At 36.6% G+C, this 20066-nt stretch overlaps 1 protein-coding gene across 3 annotated transcripts in view; it reads left to right on the top strand.

Annotated features, from left to right (window-relative positions):
- The first annotated feature begins 369 nt into the window (after positions 1-369).
- The window catches only part of LOC127651547 (SH3 and PX domain-containing protein 2A-like), a 143547-nt gene continuing 123850 nt past the window's right edge, over positions 370-20066 (top strand). For all 3 annotated transcript variants that reach the window (XM_052137436.1, XM_052137435.1, XM_052137434.1), the window contains exons 1-2: positions 370-864; positions 18693-18773. In XM_052137436.1, the coding sequence (XP_051993396.1) occupies positions 793-864; positions 18693-18773 (153 nt within the window). In that variant the 5' untranslated portion in view covers positions 370-792. The remainder of the gene's footprint in view (positions 865-18692; positions 18774-20066) is intronic.

Here is a 20066-nt window from a genome sequence, read left to right as displayed (position 1 = left end):
ATTGTACATTGATAAGGCAATTATTAATTTTTCGCCTCAGTCATTTATTACAATAGTTTTTGCATTTTTATTTCTTCTACAATTGCCCTACAAACGTTTCAGACTTCCATAAACACACTTTGGGAGGCAAACTGAACCACGTCTGTTCTGTATAATCCAGTCATTCTCTCTTTTAAGAAGGAAGACAACGGTGTTATACAGAGCATTGGGGATTTTTATTCTCGTAGAGTCTCTTGAAAGGCAACAGAGCTCTTGTCAAGAAGCCCAACCCCACATTGCCCAAATATCCCAATGTGTGCTCGCGCTTGTGTGCTCCTTCGAGCATTGACTGCGTTCTCCTTCGAATGGACTTAGCGGTGAATGCGCCCCGGCTTTTACGACGTGGTCCGTTCACGTTTGAGGACCCCCCCCCCACACACACACACACACACTTCAGGTATACCTTCGTAGTGCACACAAAGGACACGCGCCAATCCTCAAGTTAAACGCTCGTGCCTTGACGCGTCTATCTGGATTCTAGAAGGACACTATAGAACGCGTCTCAATTCGAATTCAGCTGGAACGCGAGAGAAATGGATACCGGGATTTGCGTTTCCTGCCGTTTTAGACCCTGTTAATTTAATACTCTTATCTATATTTAGTCAAGGGGGAGTAAACGGACGGGCCGGGGCGCAACAACCGTACTCTTTCATTGAGGAGGTGAAGAAGGACGGATACGTGACTCCTTCGCGCAGATCATTTATTTCGCTCAGCAATTTGATCATTCACATCGCCGAAGCGTCCGCTTCTAAAATGCAGTTTCGGACAGTTTTGGATGTCAAAGTCGTGGATGTGGAGAAGAGGAGGCATCCATCCAAACATTATGTGAGTTTACTACCTAATTACATCGGGTCTTTCTCGACCCAGATGTTTACTGATGCACTGAAATGCATTATGCACTGAGTCCGCATTTTCGTTTGAAAAGACTCTTTACTATGTAGTTAAGCAAGATGAGTCAGAGAGTTAATGATCGATTAAAGAACTGATCGGTGACGTGTGTGGTTTGATCAGCTGGCGTCATGCGTAAAGTGATCTGCTGTAAGGGTCTCACTTTGATTCAACTTTTACGCATGAAGTCCAGAGGAACTGTCACACCCCCCTTGACGGGCATTTTGGGCCACAACTTCACAGGCAGATTTTGGGCTTTAGTGGCCCAAAGAAGTACCATAGCTGGACCATATGATAAATTGGTAATAGACTACTTAATATAGGCCTTTACATGCCTATGAAAAGCAATGTGGTCCTAAAGTCTGAAAGGTCACAAGTGAAAGTGCTTCTATTTTGCTTTCTTATTTAATAAAAACCTTTGCTTTAATGAAAGCATGCACTGGAGCTAGCATTGACTCCACAAGTTTATGCAAACAAATGCTATTCCAGCATGATGGGAGAATTTCTCAATGAGCTTTGCTTCGAACATCATATGAAAGACCTAACATGGTCATTGTCAGAATTTGTTACATTTAATTAGTGGCCTAAAATTGTTTTAATTTTCTAAAATCCGTACATATTTTGTCTGCTTCCAGGTTAAATTGAGAAAGAAAATCCAAGATTTTGAATGTGGTCTCAGACTTCTAGTAAATAAGTGCAACAACTTGTATATAGAGTTTGATTTTGTCATAAAAACAGCAATACTCTATTTGGTTTTGCTAGAACAGCCAACCAGCCGAGTTGGTAGAGTAAATTGACATGTTAGTTGCCAAATTTACATTTAGCAATTAGCAGACAAATTAGCTTATAACATTCATCAGTGGTTAGAAATGTTGTATTGAACAGCGTCTTTAAAACCCTTTGTTTCTATCTCTCATCCAGTGTGAGCTACACAACTGTTCTCAGATCAGCATTAGTGCACTATCCTCCCCTATAGCTCTTAGCGGAGCCGCTGGCTTTGCCATGGCTTCATTGCACTCTCAAGGGAGAACAAGACTTTGGAATATGCATGGCGCTGTCCCACAGGCTTACCCAGACTCTGGAAAGAGAGTAAAAAAAGAAAGGCAGTTGTTCAGTCTCATTAGTTATGTTTGTCAAACAGCTGGGTATGCTTTCTTTATGAGAGAGAAAGGCGGAGGGGAAATGTGAAGCCACATGCCCTTGTTTTATTCCCCATGGAAGCATTGTGACTTCCTCTCTCTTTGAATGGAGACTTCAACAACTCCATGTTCGAATCCAGGGTGTGCTGAGTGACTCCAGTCAGGCTTCCTAAGCAACCAAATGGCCTGATTGCTAGGGTGGGTAGAGTCACGTTTTGGTAACCTCCTCTTGGTCGCTATAATGTGTGATTCTCGCTCTCGGTGGGGTGTGTGGTGAGTTGTGCGTGGATGCCGCGGAGAATAGCGTGACGCCTCCACACATGATAGGTCTCCGTGGTAACGCGCTCAACAAGCCACGTGAAAAGATGCATGGATTGACGGTCTCAGACGCGGAGGCAACTGAGATTCGTCCGCCGCCACCTGGATAGAGGTGAGTCACTACACCACCACAAGGACCTAGAGCGCATTGGGAATTGGGCATTGCAAATTGGAAGGGAAAGGGGGAGAAAAAAAAAGCTGTTTTCATTTCATACTTTAAAGACCACATGAAATTGCACTTGAAAAAAGAGCAGTTTTGTCAATGTATTTCCTTTTGAAGCACAAAATGTAGAAATATTTAAAGGCTCGTCCATTCATTTTTTAAAATTATTTTTTTTATTGCAATTAGGGCAAAACTAAAAATCCAAGTCATTCTCTCTACGCTCTCAAGCTACTTATTTATTTGAATATATCTGAATATTTTGCAATATACTTTAAATGGCCCAAAAGGCCTCTGGACACTTTTGTCTGATTTTCTAATATTTTTTGCTACAAATCAAAGTTTGCGATGTTGTGGTTCAGCTTGGAGCTGGTTGATTTGGTTCATGATTATTATTTTTTTTTAAATAAATATATAAATAAATGGGAAAAATACTTCCGGAACCAAGATGGCTGAAAAAGTGGGTGGGAACTGTTGGCTTTAGTTTAAGTCACAGCCTTTAACTGTGATTTGCTACTCGCTGGTTTGTTGTAGATTGTATTAGAGGGAGGGACAATTTCATTCTAGAGATATTCTAGAGCCAAAAATATTTATAGTGCAAGAGTTGTTAATATTTTTGGTCCTTTTTCCCCTGAAGAGAAATGCGTTTATCTGCTAAAAGTACATTTTTGTCATCTATCAGAAGTACACTAACATAAAGTAAAACTAAAAGTCACAATACTCCACTTGGGGCGTTTATGCTGGTCCAGGAGCAGTCTTAAATACAGTGGTAAGATGATAAAGGGCATCCTTACATCCGCATTGGAAAAGAGTGCACGTTTGTCATCATCAGTCAGCTGATAATTTGAAGTCTAAGAATTCAATAAAAATAGGGGGTCATGCAATGGAAAAATGTCATGCTTCCAGACAGGAAGTAAACATAAAAATAGTCCTCCAAAGGATTGGTTCTGTTATTCCTTTGTATGGATTCTGAGTGTAACATGTTTACACACACACACACACACACACACACACACAGACACAGACACACACAATTCATTACCTAGCCCTGGTCCCCATCTATGTCCAAAATGTGTTTCTGTATGTGTGTGCGAGTGTTACACCAAGCTGCCTTGAGGCTCTCCCCAGACAATCTGCTGTCTTGACAGCTTTTGTCCATGACACATTTTCTTTGCTGTTTCCATCTGTTAATTTGCTGTCATGGGCCACAACAAAAAATCATGCCATGACATGCCATGGTGATATTGTTTGGTGTGTATCATGGCTATCAAAACACTGCTATTGGCCACAAAATGTGACTGTAGCTATGGATGTTTGATTTAGTTTGGCTTGTATTTGGCTTGTGTTACAGCTTGAAGAAAACACACAAAAAAATGAAACGTCTGTCATTATTAATTCACCCTCATGCCGTTTCAAACCATACAATCTTTCTTCCATGGAACACAGAAGATGTTTTTAATCAGGGGTGGTTAAAAATATAATTTGTATTAATTATATTAAATATGATCTTCATTTAAAGGATCTCAATATCAATTCTTATATCCCAAGATCGATCTTTCACCCAATGTGCAACCCTCCACTACAACGAGAGGAAATCACTTACATTTGCAACCAAATTTCATGCTATGCAAAGTGAATGCATTTGACAATTGGCTGGTAAATGTTCACACTCACCAGTAATTGTGTAGTTTAGTCGTTAGGTGTTCAGCAGTGAGATCCTTTCACATCATCTTGAGAGTAAAAGTTTTTCCGTGTAATGTGTGTCCAAGATGAGATCCACAACCCATTTGTCTTTGAATACCGTCTCTTTTAAAAACTTTTCTGTTCTGTATTTGATCTGTATTTGCATTCAGTTTTTTTTGTTGATCAAAAACAACTACAAAAAAACATTTAATTGTAAACATGCATCGCACAGATGAGGTGAAGCTGTTCGAGTCCTCTAGTCTTCTAACATGCGCTCATACAGATGCCATTGTTTTTGTAAAAGAGACAGTACCGGTTTTAGAACGTGTTTAAGAAATCAATGTAAATACTTGTAAATAGTATAAATTATGCAATTTAACAATAAATATGTAACAAAAATAATATATGAAATATAGTATCTTATTTACTGATTGAATACATTGATTTGTTCATTTTTAAAAGCCAAAATGTGACCAAGAATAAAAGTAATAAAATATAATTAGTAAAAATAACATTTTCTAATGTCCCCTAATAATTAGCAACATTAGCTGGGGATTTCTTTTAGATGTAAGCAAAAGGGACATTAGATAGGGCTGGGCGATATTGCCATGGTTATCACGATAATGTTTTGAATTCGTACAATAGCCAAAATCATAACTTTTTGTGAAGAACAGGCCAAAATCTTACAGTAAACATCATTAGGTTAATTCTCATGAAACCAACAAAAATATTTTGAATATAGAAAATGAAGCATTTTTTTACTGTTATGTTTTTCTTTACATTGTGACATTATTTTCATGACACATTTTACCCCCCTCAATTGTCATTACCACAATGCAAAAAACAAAACAAAAAGATTGTCATTATGATATTCTAATTGCCGCAACATGAAGAAAATGCTATTTTATTTAAATTGTACAGTATTTATACATCATAGTGGCACTCTCTTGGTACTGCTGTTCATTTTCACTGATTTTAATTAAATGAAAAACTACAACCGCACTTTTTTATTGTAATTCAGTAAAAAATGACTGTTACGGTAACACGAATCATCAATGAAATCTATAAGAATAGCAAATGTAAAACGTATTTTGTAATGAGAATTAAATATGTAAAATGTGCTTAAGTGTTCGAAAATAATACTACAATTAGGGCTGTCGATTTAACGCGTTAATTCAGTGTGATTTTATTAAAAATAACGTGTTAAAAAAATTTACGCAATTAATCGCAATGCCCCCGGACCATAATAAGGAAGAGTCCTGAGCAATGCAAGCTTGTAGTACCACCTGTTCACTCCAGAGGGCAGTAGGTGAAATTTCAGCTGTTTGAGCAACGTGCAGTTTATACAGTGAAGAAAACACTTCATTAGGCAGAACAACACAAACATACGTTACGTTCTTGCATTCAAAACACTTGAAGGAGCGCAAATGCGAACTAAGGAATCTTAAGATGTGTTTAAAGATTGAGTATTAAACTATATTTAACTTGACACAGTGACCTAAACATTTTATGTTTATGACATAATGCAACCGAAATGCTACACAAGCATGTCTGATGCAGGTGTACATTGACAGGTCCTTAAACAAGCCCTCAAAATAAATCTCAAACTGATTGACAAATTCACTTGTGAAATGGATTGCTGTGAACTGTATGTCAATGACTGGCTTATGATCAATAATATGGTAGTAAACAATACATTGTATTCTAATGCCCTTTTTGTATCGTCTTATCAATGATTAACTATTCTGCTACAGGATTGTAAAGCATTTTAATTATCTATGAATATATTTTTTATATATATATATATATATATATACATTGTTTTATATTTAAAGATAACTATGTATAATTTCATCATTATATATTGAATTATTGTTTTATGAGGAGCTTTCTCAGCAAATATTTGTATATGCGATTAAATGTGATTAATTGGGACAATTATTTATTTATTTATTCATTCTTTTTTGTTTTGATTTGGGATTCTTGGGTGTTCCTTAACCTATTGAAATGCAACACATTTGAATACAGAGAAAAGCTAATACAATTTTAAATCCACCCAGTAGTGCAAGCAAATATTGACTTAAATTTTGGGTTGTTCCTCATACAAAGTTATCATATGGCTTCAGAAGATTTTGACAAAAAATTTTGCATGCCAGTGGACTACTTTTATGGTGCTTTTTTGATGCCTGACAACCACTGTTCACTGTATGCTTGCATTGTATGGACAAAAGCAGCGTAAACATTCTTTGAAACATCGCCTGTCCATGTGTTCCATGGAGGAAAGAAAAATAAATTGGGCTGGAACAACACGAGGGTGAGAAAATGATAACAGAATATAACGTTTTTGCTGGCTAAACAGTTCCATTAACGGAACCCCCCTTTTCCAAAATCAACACATCCAACATCAGCACTGTGTCTCTCAGACACATTTATGTACTGACAAATTACTCCTGCTGCATCCTGTCTTTCGTCACTTGTCCTTAATTTTCCAAAATTTAATTTCCCTTTCCTCTCTCTCTCCGCCTCCTCTTCTCTTGTTCCTTGTCCAATATGACATCTTGGAGCACTAAAGCTCAGTGCCTCTGTTTGAGGGATCTGACTGTTTGCTGCCAGCACGCTATTGCTTTCAGTGCAGCTTGATTACATCATAGAAAACAAATGATGCCAGAGCTGCTGTTGACAACATGTGTGGGCAGGATGTGAAGGCCCTGCCACGGTGGAGCAGTCTTCATGGGAAATAGCCTCTTCTCTCAGAGTAGCTATTAGTGGCATCAAACATAAAGGGATATTGTCCCGCAAAGGATTTTGCTGGGATAGTTTATTAGAGTCTGACCATATTTTCAGGAGGATTGCACAATATATTGGCACTTTATTGGTCATTGGAAGATTTATATATATATATATATATATTTTTTTTTTTTATCTGTGTTGGTCGATATTTGATACTTATCAGCTGATATTGAATATTTATTTGCAGACTCTTGTTTCTGCCTATTTTTAGATTTAAATAATTTTAGCTAGTAAGATATGTCCTATGTCTTGTTTTTTATCTCATATAAAATGTTCATTGTTTATTACTTTCTATGTTTATTTCTGTGCTGCAAATGTTCTTAAGTCTAGCATGATATTTGTTTACTTTACCTAAAACTGCTTGTTTAACTCTGTTTCAGACTACACACAAACTAAATTTGTTTGCAAATTAAAAAGCAGTAGAGTTGGTCAGATTATTTGCATTAAATCATCCAAATCCTAAATTTTTTAACAAAAATTATATTTTTTAGTAGTTTTAAGCCAATTAATAAGCCAAAAGTAAAATGATCGATTATCATATCGGCCAGAAGGAGCTGTTAATGATCAGATACCATATCGGCCTTGAAATTGGAACATCCCTAATTTTTAGGATGTTTTATACATTATAACAGCTCAGTTTCTAAAGAATCTTCGATCAGCAGCCAAAGCTAGAGTTATGTTAACTAATGCCATGTTTGTTTGTGAAGTTTTTTATTGCGTGGGACACTGAGTCTGGCTCTCTAAAAGGGCACCGGGATGAACGATGAGATTGTGATGAGAGGGTGTTTGAAAAGCCACGTTAGTGTAATGGAGCTGAAAAATAGCAATAAAATGTACCCTCTGAAAGTTTTGTCTAGTTACAACATCCAGTAGGTACATAATCTTGTGGAGGAGGCTGACTAATAACTCTAAGTTTGTGAAAGCGTTTGACTTTCAATAGTCATAATCAGAAAAATAATAATAACTATTGGTAAAATTTGTCAAGACAAACTTTGATATTGGCTTGACAAGTCCTAGTTTTAAAGGGATAGTTCACCCAAAATGTTTAATTCTCATAATTTGCTCACCCTCATGCCATCCCAGATGTGTATGACTTTCTTTCATCTGCTGAACACAAATGAAGATTTTTAGAAGGATATTTCAGCTCTGTAGGCCTATACAATGTGAATGAATGGTGACCAAAAATGTGAAGCTCCAAAAAGCACATAAATGCAGCACAAAAGTGATCCATACAACTCCAGTTGGTTAAATCCATATATTCTGAAGTAATATGATAGGTGAGAGAGAAACAGATCAATAAGTCCCTTTTTTATTTTAAATTCTCCTCCCTGTCCAGTAGGGAGCTATATGCACGAAGAATGTGAAAGTGGAGATAGAGTAAAAAAAAGGACTTATTCCCACTTGGGTGATAGAAATGTGGTAAATTCCAAAATCCCCTGTCAGCCTTCTGAATGGATTATAAACACAGACACACACACATTTTTATATATATCTTTATCTTTATCTTTATCTTTATTTTGTTTTGAAAGGGGACAGTGTACATTAATCAACATTGAAACAATGTAAATGTACCCGAGTTAGCTCAAAAGTGCTAATTTTCATCGGTAGTCCCCAGCCGGGTGTAAAAAGGCAACCTTAAAAATAACCACAGGTATAAAATCACAAAAATACAATTAAATACAACACATTATGGTTAAAAAATACAATTCATATTAAAATAAATAAATACACAATGTATAAGTGTACACAGAAAGCATTAGTGACTACAAGATTGGCTCTCAACCAGCCATTTGTTTGCATTCTTTTTGAATGAAAAGAATGACAAGGACTCTCTGATGTTTTCAGGCACTGTGTTCCATTGCTGCGCTGCTCTTACGGAGAAAACAGACTGACCAAAAGCTGTTTTTCTCCGGGGATAATGCAGTCTTCCCTCACTGCCCCTCTGGTTACCCTAATCTCACTAGATCTAAAATGTATAAAGTCACATAGTGGAGGAGGTGCTAGACCATGTCTGATTTTGTAAATTAAACAGATGTTTTTGTATTTAATTAGATTATCCCAAGTAAGTAACTGATATTTCCTCAGAATACTACAGTGGTGGTAGTGGTATGGTTTTTTATCCAGTATTTTTAATGATTGTTTGTATAATGTTTTTAATGGTTTTATTGTTGTAGAGTGAGTATTGGACCAGCTTATTAAACAATATGTTATGTGAGATAAAATCATAGAAAAGAAATATAATTTAGCAGCTTCTGTTGAAAGGAAGTCTCTAATGAATCTGAAGTTCACTAGACTGAACTTAATCCTATTACTAACTTTTTTTATGTGAGTTTTGAAATTTAGGTTAGAGTCTATATATAGTCCTAAATATTTATATTCTGTGACGACCTGTAATCTTTCTCCAGATAATACAATTTCAGGTTTTATATTTATATTATTTTTTGAAAAGAACATAGCTACTGTTTTGGATATATTCAATTGCAGACAAAATTGCTCTAACCAGGTTGAGATCAGTGACATGGCCTCTGTAAGTTTTGAGGCAACTTCCTCTGTGGATTTTCCATAGGCCAAAACAGCAGTGTCGTCTGCATACATCAAAGTGTCACAGGTTTTACACAAAGATGGTAAATCATTAATGTATAAACTGAAAAGAATTGGACCTATAATTGAACCCTGTGGAACACCAGTTGATAATGGTAAAGGGGTAGAACTATATTGGTCAATTCTTACACTTTGTGAACGAGATAAAAGGTATGAATTAATGAGGTCAATGAATTTTGGGGAAAAATTAAATGCATGAAGTTTATGCAGTAAAACTGAATGGTTAACTGTATCAAATGCTTTACTGAAGATCTAAAAGATTGCTCCCACTACCCCTCCATTGTCCATATTTGATTTAACCTTTTCTAGAAAATAACATATTGCTGTCTCTGTGGAATGATTAGCCCTAAAACCAAACTGCATTGAGTGCAAAGGAAAAGAACTGCAATTAAGATGATTGGTGATTTGTCTAGCAACCAGTTTATATATATATATATATGGCTCGTAAGAGTAATTTGTTGGAGAAACGGTTTGTTTGTTTTTGTGTGCAGCCAGTGAAGAAATTTTTTTAAGAAAGCATGAATTGAATATGTGTTGTCTACCATGAATATACAGTACATTTTGGTAATATATCGGCCATCAGCTACCCTGCTCTCTAGATATCGGTAACACATTGTCCGTTGAATACCACATATTGGTTGACCTTTAATTATAACATAGTAATATTTTATAAGTAATGTTTAAGGTTGAGTTTGGGAGAGGATATATGGTTCCAGAGCATGAGTTCTGAAAGACCAATGGTGATGATGGTGAAAGGTTGGCTTAGATGCTGAGTTGACACTTTTTCATCTGTACTTCTAACAGTCCACTCAACTTCCACTTCCTGTACTACATCCCTTTCTGGAAGCTAGAAGTGTGCTTGTAGGTATCAGGGTGAAAGATCAAGAGGGAATCCAGTGGCACATGCAAACTTTTAAATGACCACAAACTTTCTGCCTTTCTCTGTATGGAATTCCCTTTCCAAAATCATATTGTGACCAAGGACTGTCAAGCATAAAAAAAAATTTATAAAAAAAAATGTACGCACCATGAAAACACAAAAAGTAGTCCATTTGACTCGTGATACATTCCAAGTCTTTTGAAGCTATGTGTGAGTAGCAGACTGAAATTACAGATTTATCTCACTTTGAATTCAGTGACAGTAGCTCAAATGTTCCTCAGCTGAAATCAGGCTGTGTTTACTGAAATCTGAACCACTGCCTCCAGTGGCCAAAGCTGGAATTGTTGTTAAACGTATGGCCACGCGTGAGCTCCAGTTTCTGGGTGTAATGTATACAGCACTGTGCCAAAAGCGAGTTGTATAAAGCGAGTTGTTTTTAGTTGTAAGTGATGTAATGTACTCGCAAATGCCTTAACCTAACTGTCAATGGAGTAAAAATGTAATCTTAGGCAAAATTTATCAGTTTTATCAGATGCACTTTTCTCTTCTACTGGGTCCCCCCAGGGCTGTGTCCTCTCCCATCTTTTATTTGTTTTATATACAAATGAATGCCAAAGCCATCATGAACGGCGCCTTATTATTAAATTTGCGGATGATTCTGTCATTGTGTCCCTCCTCAGTAGTGATGACCCTGAACACGGTCCTGTAGTGGATGATTTTATTGATTGGTGCAAATCCTCCTTTTTAAATATTAATGTGGCAAAAACGAAAGAGATGTGCATTGACTTTAGAAGAAATCCCACTGTCATTTCCCCTGTTGTGATGGACAATCAGCCAGTTGAACTAGTGCAGCAGTACAAATATCTTGGGACTGTAATCGACAGTAAACTGTGCTTTGAGTCCCAGGTTGATGCTGTGTGTAAAAAGCACATCAGCGCATGCACTTTCTTCAGTAAGCTTCGTAGTTTTAATGTCGACACTGTTTTTATGGAAATGTTTTATTCCTGTTTTATTGAATCAGTTCTTACTTTCTCTTTTATCTGTTGGCACGGGTCACTTTCTATTAAACAGAAAAATCGCATGCAAGGTATCGTGAAGGTATGCAGCAAAATTGTTGGCACACCCTTACATGACCTACATGACCTGTATAAGGTCAGATCTTTGAAGATGGCGAGAGCCATCCTGGCTGACCCCAGTCATCCCTTGTGGGATGAATTTATGCTGCTGCCATCAGGGCACAGATATAGTCTGCCGCGATGCAGAACAAACAGATTAAAAAGGTCATTTATTTAGACTGTTATCACCATTGTTAACAATACCCGGTAAATTCAAATATAAATTATGTTCTTCTGTGGTTGTGTTTACTGTTGTTGTTTGATTAATATATTTGTTACTGCTGACTGTAATCTAAATTGCCCCTCGGGGACAAATAAAGTTACCTTGAAATTCAAACTCTGAATTGTGCTCAGCATTGATTATGTTTATGTAATTACCAGAACCAATGTCTTTGATGCTGCTTGTGCAACACACCATAATCTGTAGCGCCACAGAATAGGTAAACACATTCAGATTGGTGGAAAAATGTCTAATGGGAAATGCCGCTTGTCAGTAATGCAGCAGAATAGGGTCGATGTCAGGGTACCACAACATTCGCTAGGAACATGTCGAGTTCCCTTGTGATCATGTTGAAAATCAAATCAGTATTATTGAAAGTCTTGCCCTCAGCTGTAGCTTTAAAACCTCATTTACTATTCTGCATAATCATACTTGGTATGTCATGATTGTTGACGAGACATTTAAGAACCAATGCCATTTGGTAACACCGACAACACGTAGAGTTCCCAACTGTCCCGTATTAGCTGGTATGTCCCATATTTTGGATGAAATTACAACGTCCCTATTGTCCTGTATTTAAGCATCCCATAATGAAGTGAAAAAAATGCTCAGCAGAGCACAGCACAAAATCTAAGCACTAAAATGTGTTGTGTTGCAAAATGTGAGCAATCCATACGACATGGTAAATATTCATGTTTGGCAGAGTTTTTGAGAGTTATGGCAGATTTTGTATTTTTGTTTTATACCAGATGTACCAGATATGTCAACAATTTCATGTTGTAGTAGATGTGTAATATGGGTACATACTTGCAAAGCATGTTGAATAGATTTGACATTTTACACATCACAGATTTTAACTGTTCAGCCCTTGACAGTTGTAAAATGAATTGCCATTTTGTGGCTATAAAAGCAGTATGGCTGGTGGAAATATGGTAGATGGATATTCTTTTATGTGCCTCTTGAAATAGTCTCTTTAGGCGGGGTTGGCTTAGTTTAGTGGCAAGGCCTGTACTTTAAGCCCCACCAAGGCTGCTTAAAGGTTTCTCATCCTTTTCTTCAAGACAAATCTGAAGACAAGACAACATCTTTCACCAGTAAGTTTCTCTCTCTTTCCTTCTAGTCTACTCGCTGCAAATGCTTGATGTTTATTTTGAAATATTTAAAAAAGTTGGAGAATGCTACAGTCTTCAAGGATTAGCTGAGGTTCTCTTATAAAATCTCTTTCATAAATTACTTAACTAATGCATGTTTATAGCGAGTTTTGCCTTTTGAGTTATGTGTTCTCCTTTTGAGACACTTCCTATGAATAATATGCTATTTGATTTGTTTTGGTGCCATATTTTAAGGATTATTGAGTAGTCTCTGCAGGTACAGAATTGCTTGAAAAAGGCTTTTGTCTGGCATCCCACATCATATCATTGGAAGCTGAAGAGGGGTTTCTTCACTCAAATTAGAAGTTTGAATGTGGATGAAATGGTATAATGTGCTCTTTTTTTCCTCATGTGCATTTAATATTCATGGTCTCTGTTGGATTCCAGTAATCCAGCTGCTTTGTCTTAATCATGTTCCCTGATTCTGTCATCAGATTCTTATTTGGAAGAAGATGGTCTCCATTGTGTTACATTTGTCTGAGAGTTTTTGGGAACACTTGAAATTACAACACATTGTTACATACTTATTACAAAAATAATTGGCATAACCAAAGCTGATGTTGGAGAATTGATGTCCGAGTGCTAAAGGCGAAATGTAGCTAATGGAATAGCTTGATGCTGATTTTTAAAAACTGGCTAGATTATTTAAAAGTTGAGGAAACCCAAATAACAGGCAATAGCAAGTTGATTTACGCTCCAAAGTGCTAGTCTCAGAATGCCAGATCTAACTGGACATGATAATGTCTTTTACCGTTTGTATGAAAGTCAATTACAGCAACTAAAGCCTGCCAGATAACTTAATTTCATGGAATATTGCTGCATGAAGAAGACGATGGCATATTAAAGATGTTGTTTTGACAAGCTTTGATTTATAATAAAGAGCTGAATTAAACACCATCATATACCAGAGGAATGAGAGAAAGGTGTGATGATAACTCATTCCACGATGTGTCTGTTGACAGGTTTCAGTTATAGAGTGAAAAATAGACAAGATTTTGAAGAAAATGTGAGTGGTGCTTGCCCGTGTAACTTCACATCACAGTGCTAGGGTATTTTGGGTGGATGCCAGAGTGTGGCTATGCAGTTTCTAGGGTCTTTTTTGGTGGTTGCTAGGTGATTGCTTACTTGCCCAAGTCAGAAATTTTAGGATTCATAAAATTCTCATCTAAGAGTAATTCATAAAGCATTTTTTGCACTTAAAGTAGCTCCTAAATCCACGACAGCTTAGAAATTGTCCTGAAGACTTCTAAATTCCTACGGGTGAATCACAAAAAAATAAAAAAATTATAAACAAGATTGACCTTTGAAAAAGGTATCACCTGAATTGCAAATGAGTTGATGTATTATAATAATATAATATTTAACCATAAATTGACATTGAGTTTTAAAAAATGTGTCAGCTGTGTTTTCATTATCATAAACTTACTTAATGATGCAATTACCTCTCCCATGAATCGAAACAACCCAATTACACCATTACCGTTGGACCAACTGTCCAAGGGCAAAATTAAACCGCGTAGTGAAGATGAATTGGGAATTTCTGTCATTCGTCAGCAGAATTATCAATCAAACTATACATGCCCTCTCCAGACCGCACATCGGCCGACAAGAGAAAAAAAGGTGGTATTCAACGGCCATCACGGGGCTACCTGGTGTAATTAATACAGTGAATGGGACGCAACTGAAAAAATACACTGGCTTACATTGAAAAATTGTCAAACGGGCCAAGATTATTCCATCCATCCATCCATCCATCCATCCATCCATCCATCCATCCAGACAAATTGCACTCCCCTGTCTACCAATTACTTTGGGCGATTTAGGAAAGCGCACTCATAAACCGTGACATCATCCATAGCATCAAGATCAAACCTGCCTTACTCTAATCTTATTTCCTTAATAAAATTTGCTCATAGCAGTTTTGTGAATATATTTGAACCAAAAATTCCTAACTAGGAACTCTTTGGAAAACTCCTAGTGGTAAGATAAAAATCTCTGTGAATACAGGCCCTGGTCTCTAGATATGACTCGAATCACTCCTTCAATGTAAGTTTGTGCGAATATTTTATTGCCCACCAGGGGAAAATTGTAAGTCTGATAACACAGAAAAGTAATGGCACACTTCTCATTAACAAGCCACATGATTTGAGGTATCATGTATGTCATCATTTGTAGCACAAATGTTGTGGGATGAATTACGCTCCAAATTTAATACTTATGTTTGGAATTTTGTAGAACCCCTAAGTAGTTATTTAAAGGATATACATATGTTCGTTCTTCATAATCATTTTGGACATGGTTTATAATAGAAATTGGCCATTGTAAATTTAGAAATTAGCATCTATAAAATTGGTCAAGACATTGTACTCATAGTTGGCTTTCCTGTTGGTGTAAATTTCTCAAATACTATTTTAGCTCACTGTGACATTGAAGTTGCGCTCGATATTTTGGACGTGGGCATTCAGCAATTCTGTTTTCCACTGTGGTTGCCATGAGGACAGTCCCATCAGCCAATCAAGACAGAGAGTTGATGAGTCTGCATCTTACACATAGAGACACGTTTGAGGCTGCCCTCCACTGTGAAACTACAAATTATGGTTGGGCAAGGAAGGGCAGAATCAGCAAGCATTCATGCCAGTCCAGTTGGAGGACTTTAAATAACTCCCGTAGGCACACACACACACACTCGGTGCACTTGCTTTAAAATAAATTCTCTCACACTCTTGTTCTCCCTCTATCTCACACATTTACACACACCTCGCTCCATGCTATTTCAGGCAAGCAGTCTGTGATATCTATTTATTTGGATAACTGTACACACACTGTGGGAAACAGCATGAGGTGGTTTAGTCAAGGTCTTTCCCAGCATTCAACTGAGAGAGGAGGCACTTTAACCTGCCACATTGCAAATTAAGTCAAGTCTCATTTCTATTCTCTAAAAGTGCATGTAGCCTATCAGTTTCTCCAGCTCTGCCACAAACATCTGGCCTGTTTTTACATGATATCTGTCATATTTCATTACCTACAAAAAGGCTTATGCCGTTTCCCACTTTATGGTCCATGATGTAATCTTTAATACACGACTGAATTTATGGGCCTATTACATGGAGAAATGGTAAATATAACGGTTTGCTTGACTAATAATTGAGGCCAGATTCAATTGCATTCAACATATTCTGAAAAACAGACAAGCTATACTTTAACGCAAGGATCAGCTATCATCTGAAATGTGTTTTTCTTGCAAAAGATGTCAAGTGACATCTCCAAATTTGCTCGATCCTCTGGGTTAACTTTTTCTTTGAGTGTTTCAGTAGAACAAGATATGGTGTCACGCATTGCCAACATTTTGAAGAAAATGAAAGTGGAGCTTGCCTGGAGAAAGGTGTGTTGTGAGGGGTTGTCAGAGTGTTGCTATGTGGTTACTAGGATGTTCCGGGTGGCTAGAATATTGGCGCACTCAAGCAAACAGAATTGCTTTAGAGGTGCACTCAGTAACTTTTAGTTTGTGTCATCTTGGACTTACACTAACTTTTTCAGTTACAGATGCCATTGTAGAAATTCACTATTTTCAATCAGCCATGATTAATTTAATCCAAGAGTGAAAGTGTCCAATAACAAGATGGTTAAGCAAGTAGTACTCTGGCCATGTGATTCTGAAATGGCAGAACCCACGAGGAAACCCCTGCCCCATGTAAAATTAAACAGCTTTTATAAAGTTACTGATATGAATCCTCATCTCATGTGAGTGGTCATGATTTTATACTTATGTTTCAAAATTACAATACATTTATTTTGGAGTCAAAAAATTGTTATGGGGAAAAAAATTGCTGAGTGCACCTTTAATATCAGCGAATAAAGACAAAATTGCTTATTTTTGTTTAACTTGCCATTCAAAACTCAAACAATGCTCTTTATTGGGGGTGATGTTAAGATGACACCATCATGTAAGACAGATCATATATGTCCTGGGTTAAGAGAAAAGAGGAAGCCCTTTTATTCTGAGTTCAGTGCCCAGTCACCATGCAAGTATTATTCCTGGGGAAAAAAGTTCCCCTCTACTTCATTTGCACTGAGTGCTCCATTTCAGATGATGTCATATTGTCTGTTGGTGGCCTTGTGGAGGGACTAAACTGCTGATCTTCACTCTGTTTGCAGGACAATAGGGCTGGTTTTGATGCTACTGTGGTGCAAATGGTTTTGAGAAAGGTTCATAATAAATTCAATATTTTTCTATGTCTCGCTCTAATTTCAGTATATTTTATTGGCGTGTCAATTAATGATTAATTTAAAATTAGTTGAGATAATGTACAGTCAGAGGGTTGGTATCGCAAAATAAATCCAGACGTGGTGATCAGGACCCCTTCGCGAACTTAAAGGTGTTTATTTAGCGATAACAACTGGCTGACTGCACATTATCCTGCTTATTACACGGCTACTAAGCAAATAAATAGTTTTAAATGGATATACAATATTGATTTGCTTTGAAATGATTTAATTATGTGATAAGAAAAATAGCTGAACAGCTGAATTTCAGTCTTTCTCCTCATTATTCAGCCTATTCAAGACTACTTGCCAAATAAACACAAAACATTGATTTGAGTTGAATTTATTTTATTAGCTCATTAATAGAGATCACATAGTGATGCGAGAAGCAGAAAAGATGACTGGGTTGACCGGTCTGAAATGTCTTAATCCTCGGAAATGCGGTTGTTACTCAGAGATTTCAGACCACTAGATGGCGCCATTGACCAATCAAAATGTAGTATTCCAGAGCGCCGTGTAATAAATAATGATAATAATGAATTCTTCAGAGTCATCCAAATAAGGAGACTTAGCTTGACTCATGGCAGTGTAAAGTTTTACAGTCAGAAGCAAACTATGTAACTGTATGTAAGTTTGCAAATGCAGACATTTTAAGTGAACTTCCTTGTTGTAGTAACGTGTTCTTGCATTTCTGTGGCAGTAACAAGTTCACCTTCAAATGTTTGGGCCATTAAACCAAATGTGTCAAGCTTTAGGGTGCTAGTTATCAATGTATTAATAGTTTCAGTCAGTTGACAATTGCTTAGTTTCAGAGGATTCAGAAAAATCAAAAAACTTTTCTTTGTCTGTCTGTTTCTTCTGCACTAGCTTCTATACTCAAACTACTTTTGGAACTTGCCAGTGATATTCAGCAGGTATTGTTGACTTGTTTTTATGACAAATTGCTTATGTTCCTCATATGTTCACTTTGTATAAAAGGGTCTACTAAATGTTTAAAATGCAAAAGTTTTGGCAGAAAATTTGACTTATTTGAACATGCCCAATAAACACTCTTTGATGTCTGTTTTATAAGCATACATTATGAATGAAAAGTGCTCCAGTTTACCTTTATTTTCACTATCGTTTCAAATATATTTGACCATTACAGTTCACAATACAAAACAAATGACACAAAATCAATAGGACACATTTTTTGGACTGAATTTTCCGCCTGTTGTCGGCAGGACATATAGAACAATTGCAACTGAAGTCATGGGATTTAATATAGTTCTAGTCGACACAGGCCCTAAGCATCAACTGGTAAAACTATTAGACTAGCCAACCGAGCTCAGTGCCGAGTATGTTTTTGCCATTTCAGTAAAATGTTTTTTTGGTAAGTTGTTTCAGCATTTGTGTCATTGTTTTCAGAATGTAATTCTTTTCTGTGTCTTTCTCTTTGTTTTCAGGTGTATCTCATCAATGTCACATACTCTGACTCCACATCCCACATCATTTACAGAAGATATAGTAAATTCTTTGACCTTCAGGTAACTCAAGTTTAGAAGTTGCTCTCGCTTTCTGTCTCACTTGTCCTACTGTTATATATATATATATATATATATATATATATATATATATATTTTTTTGTGGTTACTTTGGTTTCTAAAAGCTGTTGTATGCAAGCCAAGGCTATATTTTGGTCTGTTTCTCCCTCTCTCTCAGTCTTAATTTTTTTTATTGGTATGACAAATAACTAATGGTACATTTTGTATTCCTAAAGCAGTCACAAGTTGATGTTTAATGTAGCATGCATTTCAGGCATCAGCCAAGGCATTTGGAAGAAATACATTTATGGTGTATTTTACAAAGTAGATTCTAACTCCACAACTCTAATATTTAGGATCTCAGGACACCTCTGCCTTTTTTTATACGTACACCATGGCAATACTTTATCGACATATATCATGGAATTACCATGCATGTTTGAAGATGTACCATGTAATACCATGGTTTTTGGACAGACACCATTTAATCCCATGCATTTTGACATGTGCCATGGTAAAAAATATGTTTTTTCTTACATGTGCCATGGCAATACTTTTGTATTCTTTGAACAAGAACCTTGGTAATACCATGGTATTAATTGAAGTACATTGGATTACCATATTCGAAAATGTATTCCAATATAGTACTTATTTTGTTTGTAAGGAATGGATTTGTTTTGTCTGTCTGTGTGTGTGTGTTTGTAGCACTTTTTAAAAAGACTGTTGGGTCTCCCTAAGGTTCTGCTATGTTTCTATAGTCTGTTGAGTTGATTAGTCTTCTATCAAACAACTTCAGTGTTTAACACAGGAGGTAATGGTGGCAAAGCCTCCATTGATAAACCAAGCAGCCTGGCTAATCCAATCATTAAGTTTCCTCCTCTCTTGTCTTGCCTCTTCATATGGGATAAACATCAGGAGAAATAACAAACATAAGGAAGAGGAATGAGCTGTAAACCGATGGCATGAATGGTTGAAAGAACTTATAAATAATGTACTTGACTGTGCTGACAGTGCTGTTTTTAGGTTTTAAGTAGTTTTAGTAGTTATGTTGCTTCCTGATGTGTTTCCTACTAAGAATAAAGCTAATCCAAGGATGTTGATGGTACTGAAGCTGATGTGACATGGATTCTAGATGGTTTTTGGTTCCTTCTTCAATTTCCTCAGTTGCTCTTGTAATTTTATCATTACTAGCATTTGTTTAATTTCTTTTTAAAGCATTGAGGCCATTGTCAGCCACAGTGGTTAAAAGTAGGAATGCACCGATCCAATACCTGGATCGGTATTGGCTCTGATACT

The sequence above is a fragment of the Xyrauchen texanus genome, chromosome 11 (assembly GCF_025860055.1).
Source record: "Xyrauchen texanus isolate HMW12.3.18 chromosome 11, RBS_HiC_50CHRs, whole genome shotgun sequence".
Lineage (NCBI taxonomy): Eukaryota > Metazoa > Chordata > Actinopteri > Cypriniformes > Catostomidae > Xyrauchen > Xyrauchen texanus.
This window is presented reverse-complemented; position numbering and strand designations above follow the sequence as displayed.